Here is a 16,247-nt window from a genome sequence, read left to right as displayed (position 1 = left end):
TTAGTTCATCCAAAAATTAAAAACTTTTAAAGATTCTCTGTCACATCGAATCTTACGACACATGAATAGAGTATTAAACATAGATAAAAATAAAAACTAATTGCACGGTTTACCTGTAGATCGTGAGACAAATTTTTTAAATCTAGTTATTTTATGATCAGACAATGTTTGTTAAATAAAAATAAAAATACTACCGTATCAAAATCTAAAAACTTTTTAAATCTAAACAAGACCTTATTTCCCTCTCGCTTGACTTAACGAGGTTCAGGAGTCAGCACAGATGTGTGTGTACGTATTTATAAAGATACTAGGTCGGTGGCTGCAGCTTTATAACCTTTTTATTTTAAGCAGCCGTATGTATATATAGAGTAGGGTAACCGTGTAGTACGTATTTGGCTGGACTATTTAGTTATTTAGTTAGTTTATTATTCTACCGTCCACAGCGCTTATTACGGCATCATCAACACACACAGACATAGCCAGGCTGTGTACATTATCATGCGCTGGTAATTAATGAAATGAAATGTTGCTTGAACCCGCGGCGCCATTTGTGCAGAGGATTCACGAGACCAATTAACGCAAATAGGAAAAAAAAAGGTAGCAAAAGAGTTAGTGTTGGCCTGAATGCAGTCTATTTCAGTCCAGCTCCAGCAGCATATATGTCTGCCGGCTGGCGAGATTTGTGGTGGAGACGACCAGCGAAGCATACCATTTTTGATTCAACAACCGGCGAGCCGAGCCGTCATCTCTCCACGCCTGCTGCCTGGACGAAGCATGTTTCGATACGTGGTACCCCTACAGATATACACTCCTTCCACTACAACTAAAATACTCCGTCCCAAATCCCTATTGCAGCGGTTAGGATCACACGTGGGCCCCCACGTTTCGTCCTCCATCCAGTGGGTCCCGCGCTCAGGTTCGCCTCAGCACAGACGGGGGACGCTTGACGCTTCCGGTTCACGTCTGCGGTCTCACGCACTCTTCTTCTGGCTTCACAACCACAATAAACGCGCAGCAGATCTGCCCGTTACCACAGGCAAGCGGCCGCGGGGGCAGGGGCGACGAAGGAGAAAGAGGGAAGTCGTAACTGCTCTCCTCTTCCGTTTCCCATCCATCCCATTGACAGCACAGCAACAGCAACCGGTGGTAACGTCTCCCTTCCCGTCGAACGCCCCACGCCCACGACCGACCCCGTCGGACCCCAGCGACCACAAGGGAACAAAGAGCCAGCCACAAGGGAAAGGAAAGGGTCCCTTCCCGAGTGGAGTGCTGATCGACGCCCCCGCCTGCGCCTGCGCCTGCGCCTGCGCCTGCGCTGCGAGAGAGGAGGAGATAAAATTCCTGCCAGTGCCACACTCTTCCTCTTCCGGCGGTGCCAGTGGAGAAAGCGGCCGCAAGCAGGGTAGGGTAGGGTACGACTAGGAGCAGTGCAGTGCAGCACAGTACAGTACAGCGCAGGGGGTCACCGGCGTCTCCCACCGTCGGTCGTGCGTGCTCGACCGCCTGCTGGGCTTGGAGGAGAGGGCGCCAAGACGAGCACAAGGGGAAGGGGGGCTCGCTCGCTCGCTCGGCGGCATTCGCCGAGGGATGACGGCCTGCCGTGCCGCGCCGGCGGTTAATTAGGCCGACCACAACCGGCGCGGGCCGGCTTCGCTTCGCTTCGCTCCTCCAAGATTGCTGTGTCTCTTGTTCCTGTCACCGCACCGCACCGAGGTATGTGCCGTGCCGTCTCATGCTCATGCTCTTCCCAACAGTTCGGCTATTCTCCGCTTCCAACAGTTCGGGTTGCAGTCATCAGATCTGCTTCAACGCACCGCTCCATTTCTCCCTGCTTCCGTGCGTTTTTTTTCCTGGCTGCCCGCTGATTTCCTTTCGACTCTTCTCGCCGGCCGATTGGAATGGGGAGCACAATTTTGCGGGCATTCCAATTGAACCACGAGTTTGCTTGTCTTTCCGAATAGACCAGCCTCCAGTTACTAGTACAGCGCTGAGCGCTAGAGAATTTGCTACTGCATACAGCCATGTATTTCCACTGCAAATTCACACCTTTTTCTTCTTCTTTTTCAGCGTGCTCATGTATCGTATCAACTGAGTTTCATTACATAGATACGTAATAGATTATGAAAATGTGTTATTATTATCTAAAAAAAAAATGAAAATGTGCTATTTGTAATTTACCGGTAACTGGAAATTCCCTTGTATTTTGACGGCGGGAGTACATGTACCGATTTTTTGAGGGGGGAAAAAAGAGAGAAAATGACAGCGCAGCAAATGGTTTCGGCTTCCATTGCTTTTTAATTTTATTACTATATTACTATTATAACGCCTTTCCCTCTTGAGCTGACAACTTAATTAAAATCGACAACTTGGCCTGCCTAATGCCACCTTTAAAGATTTGCTGTTGCTGCTATAACCTTTCTTGGTCCCGTCTCGACATGTCCAGGATGGCTTAACGCTTCACACGGACGTTTCCTAGTGGAACGAATTTATGCAAAGTTTATTTATGACCCTTTTCAGCTGTCATGCCTTCACGCGTCAAATTCCGCACATAAAACCTGGTAGCATTAGCATCGTTATTATTATTATTATTATTATCATTATTATTATTATTACTACTACTACTACTACTACTACTTACTATTGTTGTTGCGTAGCAGTATGAACTTAACTTATTTCATTGTCCGAGCTGGAATATATGCTCGGCCGATTTCTTTTGGCTCTGAGAATTCAAATCGTTGATTCTATTATCCCTTTGCACTGGAAGCTGCTCAGCTAGGATCTTTTGGGTTTGATGTTGACATGTACTTACACCACCAAGTTCGTTAATACTTATCCATTGTATATCTCGTAGCTAGCCTATAGGAAAGGAATAGGAGTTTGGGTTTGCTCACAGTAGGATCACTGGCTTCATTTGTAAGGCTGCATGCTACCAAGCCTTTTCTTTTCAGTTTCTCATGAATTGCTGTCCGCCCGCCCGTGTCCTAGAGTTCAATCATGGTCTGTCGTGTGATAACTTAGAATTCTGTTTCACTGTTCTTCTGTGATGCTCAATCATGAATATTGCTTCAAGGGTTGGTTATGCCAACTTCTTACTTCTATTCACTGTTTTCGCTGACTCATTTCTGTGCCGATTTGTCAATATTTTTTGCTCAGTGCTCCGTACATCTGGCATGACAATGACTCTGTTCATATACATTGCTGATAGGTTGCATGGTTTTCTAATGGAAGTATGGAACGACATACGTTAAACTTTTTCTATGGTAGTTTATGCCATCACTCTCGGTGCTCAAGAATTCAATACTCATTGCAGACAAAGTTCGATTCAACTTGTGCTTACCTAGAAATGGTTCTGTGTTGTTTTGTGTCTTCGGAGTGATTTTGTGTTACTCTTTCTACAGTTTAGGCTGACTCACCACATGCGGTGTTTGCCACTCGATAGGGTCATCAATTCTTACATTTTGCTTTGTTTAGAATTGTATTATTGTGGCATCATACTGTCTAGTGGTTAATGATTGTGTTCTTCCTGACATCATGCAGATAAATTCAATTGGATTTCCTCCCAAACTATTTAAGGGACAACTATGGCTACTATCCAAGATATAGGACTCTCTGCAGCTATCAACATACTGGGTGCTGTAGTGTTCCTACTTGCATTTGCTTTCCTTCGGCTGCAGCCAATCAATGATAGGGTTTACTTCCCAAAATGGTACCTCAAAGGCGCAAGAGAGAGTCCAAGTCATGGGGGTACATTTGTCCGGAAATTTGTCAATTTGGACATGCGTTCATACTTGAAATTCTTAAGTTGGATGCCTGCTGCTCTCAAAATGCCCGAGGATGAGTTGATTAGCCATTCAGGTCTGGATTCAGCTGTGTATCTGAGGATTTACTTGGTTGGGTATGTGACTTGTATACCATGTACCGTAGTCATGTTTTAGTGCTTTTGTTTGTCGTGTCAGTTTCACTGTCACCAGTTGCACCTGAGGTGGGGCATTATTCACTACCAGTTTCCATCAATGGATAATTAGGTTTCCATTGGCCTAGGCATAGTTGTAAATAGAGCATTCGTTCACAAATGGGCAATGAACCTATAATGTGCACTGATTATTATATTACCCATCTATACTCCAGACACATGAAAAGGTAGGCAAAAGAATGAACTGGTGCTACCAACTTTATTCCTAGTTACATTGGCTAATTCAGTGCTAGGTCTTTGCTCTATTTTGTTATGTCAGCTACTCTATATTAGATCACTAGTTTGCCAATTATATGTAGCCTCCAGGATATCAGAAAAAGGGAATTTACTCACTTTGATATGTCTATGGTTTATCAGTCGTTTTACCTACTCACCAAGTGTTTCTGTTGAATCAAAACATTTGTCGTTCCGTCTTACTTTATGTTCCTTTGGTTCACTGATTGACACCCATCTCATTTTTTCTTTACATGTACTTATTTACTTTGTTTCAATTGTTGCAGACTTAAAATATTTGCTCCAATCTCAGTTCTAGCTTTCATTGTTCTTGTCCCTGTTAATTGGACCAATGATACTCTGCAATTCTCGAAGGTAGAGCACAGCAACATTGATAAGCTCTCAATATCAAACATACCAGTTGGATCAAAAAGGTTAGCACTTGTTTTTTTTGTTTTGGAATGTATCTACAGCTCTAGATGAAGCTTATGTTTTGACACCATGATTCTTCGTGGAAGTGTTGGTTACCGCCTACTGAGGCTAATTATTTATGCATATGTCATGCATGTTACCAGAGTTTTTCAATACATTATGTGGGGTTGGCTTAGATAGAAGGCACTGCTTGTGAAGGGAGTGCTGGGCATTTCCCTGTATCCTTTTCCATTTATAGGTTCAGGAAAGTTGTAAAGTTGAAGTAAAGAAGTTATATGGATGTGACTGTGCAATATGATCTACTATCCAGCCTCTGACAGAAACTGATTTTGGAGAGGAAAAATGTGGTAGATTGCACATGAGAGAAAACTTAGGAGCCAAAGTTCATAATGTAGAATAAATAAGACAGATTTGAACTTAAAAGTAGTTCAAGTTCAAGCATTAGATTTAGGGAAATGGGTTCAGATTCTAAAATAGTTTCAAATTTTACAACTCAATACACCTGGTCATTCAAATTAGGGATTTTAGTTTTGAGTTCACATTGACTGCTCAGGAGCCCTAACCAATTTCTCTTTGTGAAGGTTTATAGCCCACTTGGCAATGGCTTATGTTTTCACATTTTGGACCTGCTATGTACTATTACGTGAGTACGGAATAGTTGCAAAAATGAGACTGCGATTTCTTTCATCAGAGAAACGCAGACCAGATCAGTTCACGGTATGACTAACCTATGATTGAATTATGCCTTGAGCACATAGTGCTATCCAGATGCTTAAATGAGTTGAAGTTGGTGTTTGTGCTGTTACTGCATTTCACGTAGATTTTGAGATGAGAACTTGTTTCTTTTTTCCCTTGAACTGATCAAGTGGATTTTGTTGCTTTGATTATGACTTGTTGAATGCACTTACTCAATGATTATCTTTTAGGTTCTTGTGCGAAATATACCGCCTGATCCAGATGAATCAATTAGTGAGCTTGTGGAACATTTCTTTCTTGTCAATCATCCTGATCACTATCTGACGCATCAGGTAATAATTACATAACATATTTCATGAATATTCATGTGATGATCCTTACTTTATTCTAAGAATATCTGGATTCTCCACCATACCATCTTCCTGGTTTGGTGTTTCCTGTTTGTACAGATGCATGTTTCACAATTTTTGGTAGATCCTTGTTTGCTTCATTTAAGTTTGGTATATATGATTCCTATTCAGATGGATTTTTATTTGATTCCTTGTCAAGTATATTTGAATGGTAATTTTGAAATTTCTTTTTCTGTAAAACAGAATCAGCCATGCTATGTTAGATTTATCGCATGCACTTGTTTTGTAGGTTGTTTACAATGCAAATAAGCTTGCTAAATTGGTGAAAGAGAAAGCAAATATGCAGAATTGGCTTGACTACTATCAGCTGAAGTTTGAAAGAAATGCATCTAAAAGGCCTACTACTAAGGTTATTCCACAAAGACAAACCATTGCTGCTGCTTTCCTTTCATATGGTTTCATTATATTTGAATCAAAATATGAACCCTTCTTTTTGAAATTTCATTATAATTCTTTGGAATTCTCTTCTGCTGCAGACTGGTTTTCTTGGTTGTTTTGGTACGAAGGTGGATGCTATTCAATACTACACATCAGAAATTGAGAGGATAGAAAATGAAGTGAGTTAAATTACTGTTCAGTGCTTGTCATTTAATGAACTACATTCATCTTAAGTTATAATTATGTTATTGCACAAATAGAATAGTTGGATCATAGCTAAACTTTTGTCACAGATACACAGTTACACTATATTTCAAACATACACACATTAAGAAAAGTATAGTTAGCTGTATATGTTTTTTCGGAAGTGGATTTTTGGTTATTTAGTGACATAAAATGTGCTACTGAAGTAGCCTTTTTTTTACTTATGTATTCTGCATGCTATATAGAACCAAACTTTGATAGGACTGCCAGTAATATATTTGTCTTTCACAATGTTACATTTCCTTTTCTTTTTAAACAAAGGATACCTACCATAAATTATCAGATTTAACCCCACATCTAATATTCAGGAAGCAGAAGAGCGTGAGAAAATTGTAAAGGATCCCAAATCAGTTGTTCCAGCAGCATTTGTTTCCTTCCGATCACGTTGGGGTGCAGCAGTTTGTGCTCAGACACAACAAACCAGTAATCCAACTGTTTGGTTGACTGAATGGGCCCCAGAACCTCGCGATGTGTACTGGGATAATTTGTCTATTCCATTTGTCTCCCTTACAGTTCGAAGGCTGATAGTTGCAGTGGCATTCTTCTTCCTGAACTTCTTTTATGTGATCCCAATAGCATTTGTTCAGTCTCTTGCAAATATTGAAGGGATCGAGAAGGCAGCTCCATTTCTGAAGCCTCTGATTGAAGAGTACGTCTACTAACATGCCATACCTTCTCCACAATTTTTTTTTTCTTATTTTCAGTTCTACCGCAGTAGTTATATTGCTGGTTTTAAATTTCCCTTATGTTGGACATATATGTTTGTGCCACTTTGCTTGAACCATAAGTTAGGCGAAACTACCCACATGATTATCCCGTTTAGGTCACTGCTGCCGCATATTTTTTTCTCAAAAACACAGGAGAGATGCGCTTCATTATATTAAGAAGAAATACAGGGTAAAGAACCCTTAGTACAGCACACGCCGACACACCCTTATCTTTATCTCATAAGATACATTTGCGCTGGTAAAGAAAGAAAAAAGCGACCCTGCACCTACAACAAATCAACTAACAGCTTGGGCAGGGGCAGTCAAGCGAGATAGCCCACGAGCCCCTGTCATTGTCCACCATTGACGCTCACCAGCAGCCAACTTCAAGGTTTCAGCTATGTTAGGAATTGCTCCATATTGATGTCATCTAACTGACTATTTGATTTAACTGGGACAAAACAAATTAGTGGAAGAAAGTTAACGAGTACCAAATTGGCAAGCTTTTTCTATTTCTCAAACATGCAGGAAGTTGTTTATTATTTGACTTGGAGAATCATACTCACCAGTGCTTGATTAGAAAACCGACCTCAACCCAAAAAACTAATAGCCATCTGGTACAAAAGCGAGGAGATGTGTGACACCTCGAGCCCCAGCCAAAACCCATAACTGTAACTCCTCAGTAGCAACAGATAAACACCAACCAGACTAGGAGAAACTCCAACAAAGACACATTGATTATGATGGCACCAAATTGACTAAGCCCCCAATTTGGCATTGTTTCTTTCACACTGTTATATGGGCATGTTCCTCATCTATCTCTGAAACCTTTTAGTTGATCTTTTTTTTTTCCTCAGGCCTACTATTAAATCATTCATCCAAGGTTTCCTTCCGGGAATTGCTCTGAAGATCTTCCTTATATTGCTCCCAAGCATATTAATGTTTATGTCTAAGGTTGAAGGATTGACGTCAATATCTTCACTGGAGAGAAGATCTGCATCCAAGTATTATATCTTCATATTCTTCAATGTGTTTCTGGCAAGCATTATTGCAGGATCTGCTTTAGAGCAGCTAAAAAGCTATATTCATCAGTCAGCAAATGAGTATGTCCTTGGCTATCCTTTGATGCCATGCCATTAATAATTGTCATCCTTGTATTGTGTACTGATACATTATGGAGATGCATTAACATAATTAGAAGTTGGCAAATAATTCATCATCTATCCATTAGGCTTGACCAAAAAATTTGAGATGATCATAGAGATGCATTAACTTAAGCTTTGAGATAATTATATTTAAACTAGAAATATTTATCAGATAATTATATTTAACCTAGAAATATTTATCATTGATATATAAAACAGTGACCAACCATTATCCATTACTATAAGTAGCTAACTAACTATTAGAGCAGTTGATATGTAGTCTTTGGATATAGCACATAGGTGGAAGTATTTTTCTGGAGCTGTGTCTGACAGGGTACATTGGTTCTACCTGTACTCTGAATGTTGCACAACATTGCAGAACCTAGGTTTTAATAAGTTTTCCATGATGTACCTGTACTTTAAATGCTCACCATAAGGACATAATCTGGATGCAGAATTCATCCCTAAAATTGTTCATATACTTACTTTCTGTATAAGGAGACCAGTGGCGGAACCAGCAATTTTTATTTGGGGGGGGGGGGGGTAATTATATGTTTGAAGAACTTTTAAAAAAAAGTTATTTCTTACCAAAATCATCATATTTTAACAAAAAATAGGTGAAATTAATATTTTTTGTGCTATTGTGCTATAAATATTAATATTTATATAGGTGTTTAAATGAATCACTGTGCTTGGGGGGGGGGGGGGGGGCACTGCCCCTGCTAGCCCCCACTCTGATTCCCTTCGTTTGAAATTATCTTATAGGCATGCTAATTTTCAGTGTATTCTCCTTTGTTTTTCTGGTATGGCACTAGTTTGAAGGTCCTACTATTAACATGTCATATTTGAGCCCCTTCATTTCTCCTTTTGAGTGTATGAATTTATTGCTATTATCTAATTTTCCTCATTTACAGAATACCAAGGACAATTGGTGAAGCAATTCCAATGAAGGCAACCTTTTTTATAACATATACAATGGTTGATGGTTGGGCTGGGGTAGCTGGTGAAATATTAAGATTGAAGCCACTAGTGATCTTCCACTTGAAAAACTTTTTCTTGGTCAAGACTGAGAAAGACAGAGAAGAGGCCATGGACCCTGGAAGTATTGGTTTTGACTCAAGTGAACCTCAAATTCAGCTATATTTCTTACTTGGTCTTGTCTATGCAGCAGTGACACCATTTTTGCTCCCTTTTGTATTGATATTCTTTGGGTTTGCATACGTTGTATACCGCCACCAGGTTAGTAAGCATATCATAAATGCTTCACATTTCTCATGTGCTTTTTTTTAGCATTGTGTTTGGCATTATGTGGTTTATCAGGCTGTGCTACATAATTCTTGTTCTTTTAACTAGTGTGTTGCCTGTGTTTGGTTACAGATTGACTTACCCTGATGTGTAACTTACACGATTTCACTGTTTCAGATAATAAATGTGTATAATCAAGAATACGAGAGTGCAGCAGCATTTTGGCCAAGTGTTCATGGACGTATAATCACAGCATTGATTGTATCACAGTTTCTTCTCCTTGGATTACTTAGCACAAAAGGCGCTGGGCAGTCAACACCTGTGCTCCTTGTTCTTCCTGTCGTAACCTTTTATTTCCACAAATACTGCAAGAACCGCTATGAACCGACTTTTGTAAAATGTCCATTGCAGGTATGTTTCCTTTTAAAATACGGGAGTTAAAAGTCATGAATATATGTTAGAATGCTGATCATACTTCTTTTGACATTAACAACTCCTTGGTGCATCTTCAAATAAACATGATGTATGTTGCTCTAAAACACATTGAGTTTTGTGCTCAGATTTTTATTATTTAGGTTCAGATCGTTAGTTTGGCAAATTGGTTGAGAATTAAGGTGTCAACTAAAGTTTTATAGTTAATGCCCATTGGAAGATCACTGTTTCATTGAAATAAAAGCTTGTGTCGAAGGAGATACCAAATTCTCTCTTCATACTTAGTTATGGCGTGTGATTGGAAAAATCATGGTGCCATGACCATCTAATTCTTATGAGATATTTTGTGGTTGGAGAGCTAGAATGTGTGACCTAGTTAGAATTAGATTAAAAAACAGAATGAATTCAAACATTTTTACAACAATTGCACCATGGAACATGACTACCAACACATTTCCATTTTCTTACCAGGAGGCAATGAAGAAGGATACCCTAGAACGTGCCAGAGAGCCAGGATTTGATCTCAAAGGATACCTAATGAATGCCTACATCCACCCTGTGTTCAAAGGTGATGAGGACGATGAGAAGTTCTCAATCGCTGATGAACCAGAAACAGAGCAAGTTCTGGTGGCAACCAAGCGGCAGTCCAGGCGGAACACCCCTGTGCCCAGTAAATACAATGGGTCGGAATCACCTTCGCTTCCTGAAATTGTAAATGATCAACGGCTATAAGATGTCTACAGTTTTTTCCTATGTATATTGAGTAAAGGATACAATAATGCTTTTGAATGCCTCTAGTTTATACTAGTAAGCAGTGATGGCCAATATATTTATGCATGTGGTTCTTTCACCCTTGCTTCTTGTTCGGATCGGCCATAATTGCATGAGAAAACTCACTCCTTGACCTAAAAGAAGTTAGGATTTCTTCTTTTCCCCTTTTAGATTCAAAGTTACCTATTTGACATGAAATCTAACTTTCCTTCCTTATATGGCAAATTCGTCATATTTAGCAACTAATGGTGTTAAGTGGGGCCATGGGGGACAACATGATGACTTTACCCCAAGGCGAAATAGATAGGTTCAGTTTTCATATATTCCATTGAGGATTATTTAAACTATAGGCCTTGTTTAGTTGCGAAATTTTTTTAGATTTCGCTAATGTAGCACTTTCGATTGTTTGTGATAAATATTGTCTAATTATAGACTAATTAGGATCAAAAGATTCGTCTCACGATTTACAGGCAAACTGTGTAATTAGTTTTTATTTTCGTCTATATTTAATACTTCATGCATGTGCCGTAAGATTCGATGTGACGGGGAATCTTGAAAATTTTTTGGTTTTCGGGGTGAACTAAACAAGCCTATTTTTGCTTGGTTTGAGGTCGTACCTTCAACACATTTTTCAAACCATGCTAAAATAATCTAAACAAGCCTTAAAAGGAAATATATGAAAACTGAACTTACCTATTTGCCCATGGGTAAATTCTTCATCTTGTCTGGCTGGGGCTGGACGCACCATGGCTGGCTGGGGCTGGATATAGGGGTGAAAGTGGTGTGGATAATTCTTCGAATCGATCCGATCTGAATTTAAATTTTGAGAATATGGAGAAGAACTTTTAACATCCGTACGGATAATCCGAATCCGATTGTCTACGGATACAGGGTAGGATATGGAATAGGTAAAATCCGGTGGATATGGATTATCCGCAAATTTTATGCGGATTATCCAATGTTCAAAATAGGATATTCGAAGGTTTCTCTTTCAAGACTAAAGAATTTAGGATTTTAAAAAATTTGTTAGCTAAGGACTTTTATTTTATGATGTGGTTGTTTAATATTCTAATTTTTAAATTAAAAAATTGCTAGATGCTATTATTTATTAGCTAATAACTTATTATTTTTTAGTGAAGATACGAGAAATGTATTACCCGCACCGATCCGTTTTCATCCCTAGCTGGACACGGGATGGCCGGGAGACGGGAGTCGAGGAGGAGCAGCAGGCGGCAGGAGTGGGTGGCCGCGGGAGGCTGCTCGGGCGGTGGAACTCCGGGGTGTGGGACTGTGGGCGGGCGTGGCAGATAAGCCTTTTTGCTTGAGTTTGTTTGCCAGCCATTTAATAGTGTGCCATGGCTTATCAGCCAAACGAACAAGACAAATTTGACGTCATTTTTTCCGGTGTCCTCAACAGTGAAAAGAGCAGGCTAGAAATAGAAAATGAGAGAGATCCTCCAAAATCCTAAAATATCAAAAGAATTCGCGTGTGCAGGTTGTATTTCGAAAGATCTATGAATTGGACGTCAAATGTTGAGAGACGCGTGAACTAAGGGTTAAAAATAAAAAATTCTTGAAATTAGACTAAGATGGTGAAATTAGACCATTTACTGGAGACTGCTCGCTTGACATGAGGGCGGAGACTGGACTGATGACCGATGAACAACTCTGAATCTGAACCCAATGAACAATTGCTTCTGTTATATGAAAAAATGAACAATTGCTACAGCGCGGGCCCAAAAGAACCTAAACTGACATACCTATCGCGTTGTACGGTTTATAAAAAAAATTGGTTTAGGAAATAGCCAAATAGGTAATACCGATACGTAAAAGAAGATTTACAGATAATACAGAGAGATAAAATACAGACATCACACCAACACCGGTATGTTTAATCCCATGGAACACCACAAATGACAATTCACATTGAGTTTCTAGTCCCAAGGGGTGTGGTTTTCAATCCAACAGAGGCTTTGTTTGGATGTTACCGGATTCACCTCAATCCACTTGGGTTGGGGTGAATGGAGGTGAAATTTAGTTCAAGTTCCACTTCAATCCACCCCAACACATGTGGATTGGTGTAAATCCGACTACGTCCAAACAAGGCCAGAGCTGGAATTTGCCACACGTTGAACTGCACAGCTTCTATTGACCAATGACCTGCAGTGAGCCTCAGATCAGCCCAGTGCCAAGTAGGTGATCAGCTCTTCTGGTGCACAGCAATAAGATGAATGTCCATCTCCTTCAGCATGACCGACCGTCCACAGGAGTCACATGGTGCTGTCCTGGATCCGCAGATACTCTCATGCTCAGACATGTTTCGCAACCGGTCACGAACATCAGCAGGCTCTCCACCAGCATGGACTGTGTCACCACAGAAGCGGCACACAATCAATCGCAGGGGGCAGGTCGAGGATTGGTGCTGAACCTGAAAATTAGACAACAGGATTTAGTCCTACATGAAAGAAAGAATCCTTTTAGAAACTGAGTAGGCAGTGTGCCCCTAAACCACGAAGAGAGAAGGGAGGACATACCATATCTTCCTTCTCCAGGACCACCCCACAGGGGCACTGCAACGGTTCATGGAAGACTTTCATATGCTTCTCCATTTCTCTCTGCTGGCAAGCTCGCCCACACTTGTTGCAGTGCACATGATCTGCTGCTTCTTCCTTCCGGAGAACAACTCCACATCCATCATGCGGGCAGGCGACATTGTGTCTCATGCAGTATGCCTCATGAAGAGGAGCAGACCGGCTGGCTATATGGCGCTTACAGTTCTTACACAGCACTGAATCAACATCAACACTTCCTGAGGCACTAGCATATTCACCAATCCTTTGGCTATTAACATCCTTGATAGCTACAGAGAGCTGGTACTTGGAAGTCCCTTTGAAACCATAAACTCCGATACTGTAAACACCAGTGACCAATGTAGCATCCCGTGGTTTGAGTATAAGAACCTTCGATCCCATTTCATGGGAAGACCACTCATGTCGGTGCTGAGTTGGGAATACTAAAGGATGTCTTGAAACATAGATATCAGTGTCGCCACCGCTCGCATCGGTATCTATTTTAACCTCGATATTTGCGCGCCCAGAAGCTACTTTCTCACTCACATTTTCTTCAACTGAAAATTTGTAGTACCTGAACTTTCCTTCTTCCACAACACTGGATTCTATGTTTCCAATTACAAGAGGCACAAGCACATGTTGGTCCTCTTCGTTGTCCAAAACCGAATCTGATCCCTCAATGTCAACTTCAACATCTGTCTCTAGGACAGATACACTTGATGCAGGCTTCAGTTCAAGAACCTTTAACTTGTATTCCAGCTGCCCATAGTTCACCACAACAGTATCGTTTTCAGAAAGTGTTGCGTGATTGCGGAGTGCTGTTTCAAGGACTGCTCTATGGTTAGGAAGATCTGAAAATCCAGCTCCTTCTGGCTTCAACTTTGCATAGGTTCCTTTGGGCAAACTGATATATTTGACTTCAATCAGAGGGACCTCTGGGGTGTCACTCCGAAACAGGTTGTTCCAAACATGCAGCGGGAGTTCAGCAGAGCCTTCCCTTGCAGTGAATTCAAGAACACCACAACAGGTCGCCTCGGCATCTTGTTCCATAGAGGTACCTGGGACTGTGTCCCTAACTTTGGACAACCTGAAGTACATGGGACCTTTATCGAGAGCTCCTTCATCAGACAACTCCTTAAACGAAGATGGTGGCAGCTTGATCTTATCCCCAGGGCCATCATAACGAAGTGCCTCAAACATGTGCGAGAATGAAACTCCCTTCCCCAGCTGCATCACCTCTTCCATTTTCTGGTCAGCCTATCATCAGGAGTACAAAAGACGATTAGATGAGCACCGAGTAGCATAAAGAAGATAAAGACAGCAACCGTCCAAACATAATCAATATCAGGAATTTATTATCTGCAGCAAGTAGGTGAAAATGAACCGTGCAAGCGGCTTAATAATCAAAACAAACAGCAAACGAGAATCCTAAAAGGGCTAATATTGGGATTGTAATCGAAAGAATCAGTAAACGAGAACCCTAAAAAAAAGACTAGTGTTGGGTTTGCGCTACTGTTATGCAAGTGGCTAGAACCCAAAATTAACAATCCAATATAATGGGAAGCTGCCCTGAGGCCCAAACAAGTTTCTGGATCAATCAAAATGTTTCTTTTCCTCTTAAATTGAGAGGATTGTCGCGATCGAATTGGGGAGCAACCTATCAAACAGTTTATACAAGCAAACAGGAGAGAGAAATTTCCAGGCAAAACGAATACTAAGGGTTCGTGGCGCTAGCAACAGGTTTCTTCTCGCACAGGGATGGCATGTAATTGAGTGGAGGTGGGTTACCTCTTCCTGGGCGCGTGCGGCGTCGAGTCGTCGCTCGCGATGGGACGCCTCGAGCGCTTCCCGGCGGCGCGCCGCCTCGGCCTTGGCCCGGCGCTCGCGCTCGGCCTTGGCCTTGGCGCGCTGCATCCGCTCCCTCTGCTCGCGCTCCAGCTTCTCCCGCGCCTGCCGCAGCTCGAAATCCATCCTCAAATCCTTTCCCTGCAATTCCACGAGTCCCCCCGATCCGATCTAAAACGAGTTCCGATTTCTCCCCGGATCCTCTCGGCAATCCTTCGGCGGCGGGAGGCGCGGGTAGGAATATATGGTGGGAGGGAGTCGCCGCGTCCGGGGCGGGTTCGGGTCGGTGGCGGCCGGAAGAGGAAGCTTCGAGAGAGATGGCGTGCGTGCGTGCGTGCGTGCGTGTTGTGTGCGGCGAGGGAGAGGACGACGTCGCCGTGTGCCTGCCTGCGTAACTGCGGACGCACGGCGGAGCGGGCCTGGGCCGTCAGTGACTGAAGCCGCTGTACAAGCGTCAAACGTCTACGGTCCTATGGGCTTGACCGCTGCCCGGGTGCTTTCAGTTTTATGGGCGCGGCCCGAACGGAGTCAGGTCAGGGAGGGCTTCCGGTCGAGTCCGACATGGTTCGCGATCTGATTCACGGCCGAGTCCGGTTAGATTAGGGCGTGTTTATATGACTCTATCTCAAAGTTCAAAACAAAACAATTCAGTTACATATTATTTATGATATTTTGCTGATGTGGTAACATATTTATTGAAGAAAGAGATAGAAAAAATAAGACTCCAAGTCTTATTTCGACTTTAAATCCATATTATTTGAGATAATAAATAACTTTAGACTCTATGATAAAGTCTGCATAGTGAGTGCCCTTAGAGGCTAGGCTCAGTGTATACAATACTCTATTATTTAGTTACCTGCATCATCATAGCCAGACCAGCAGCTGATGTTGTTTGGTTGCCTACACTTACATCGGATTTAAATACTGGTTATGCAGGAACTATGTTTGGTTGCCTACGTAGAGACAAGTAAATCATCATTGGCAAAGAGGCATGCGCTCAGTTGTATGAGTCTCATCATAGGCAAAGACATGTGCCCAGTTATATGAAAATACATACAGACTCAATTACATCCCAGCACCATGTTCCTCAATAGCAACATCCCCAACACCATGCTCCTCAACAGCAACAAAAACAACTTCAAGTTCAGGGAACACTAGATCACTAG

The 16,247-nt window shown here is 41.7% G+C and overlaps 2 protein-coding genes across 3 annotated transcripts; one reads left to right on the top strand and one right to left on the bottom strand.

Annotated features, from left to right (window-relative positions):
* Window positions 1,260-10,826, top strand: LOC8075448 (calcium permeable stress-gated cation channel 1). 2 transcript variants are annotated; one of them, XM_002457923.2, is made up of 12 exons: window positions 1,260-1,713; window positions 3,538-3,895; window positions 4,474-4,620; window positions 5,200-5,335; window positions 5,545-5,646; window positions 5,954-6,073; window positions 6,201-6,281; window positions 6,675-7,015; window positions 7,931-8,176; window positions 9,133-9,457; window positions 9,641-9,874; window positions 10,367-10,826. In XM_002457923.2, the coding sequence occupies exons 2-12, from the start codon at window positions 3,582-3,584 to the stop codon at window positions 10,625-10,627; spliced, it is 2,307 nt and encodes a 768-aa protein (XP_002457968.1). In that variant the 5' UTR covers window positions 1,260-1,713; window positions 3,538-3,581; the 3' UTR covers window positions 10,628-10,826. The 2 variants fall into 2 exon arrangements, with proteins under 2 accessions (XP_002457968.1, XP_021312066.1); XM_021456391.1 differs by lacking the exon at window positions 1,260-1,713 and having other exon boundaries at window positions 3,720-3,855; window positions 10,367-10,749.
* LOC8075447 lies at window positions 12,445-15,492 on the bottom strand. Its single transcript, XM_002455706.2, has 3 exons — window positions 15,025-15,492; window positions 13,201-14,493; window positions 12,445-13,094 (listed from the first exon to the last, which is right to left on the bottom strand). Exons 1-3 carry the CDS (start codon window positions 15,205-15,207, stop codon window positions 12,867-12,869), a joined length of 1,704 nt encoding a protein of 567 aa, XP_002455751.1. The 5' UTR covers window positions 15,208-15,492; the 3' UTR covers window positions 12,445-12,866.

The sequence above is a fragment of the Sorghum bicolor genome, chromosome 3, assembly GCF_000003195.3.
Source record: "Sorghum bicolor cultivar BTx623 chromosome 3, Sorghum_bicolor_NCBIv3, whole genome shotgun sequence".
In the NCBI taxonomy this organism is placed as follows: Eukaryota; Viridiplantae; Streptophyta; class Magnoliopsida; order Poales; family Poaceae; genus Sorghum; species Sorghum bicolor.
This window is presented reverse-complemented; position numbering and strand designations above follow the sequence as displayed.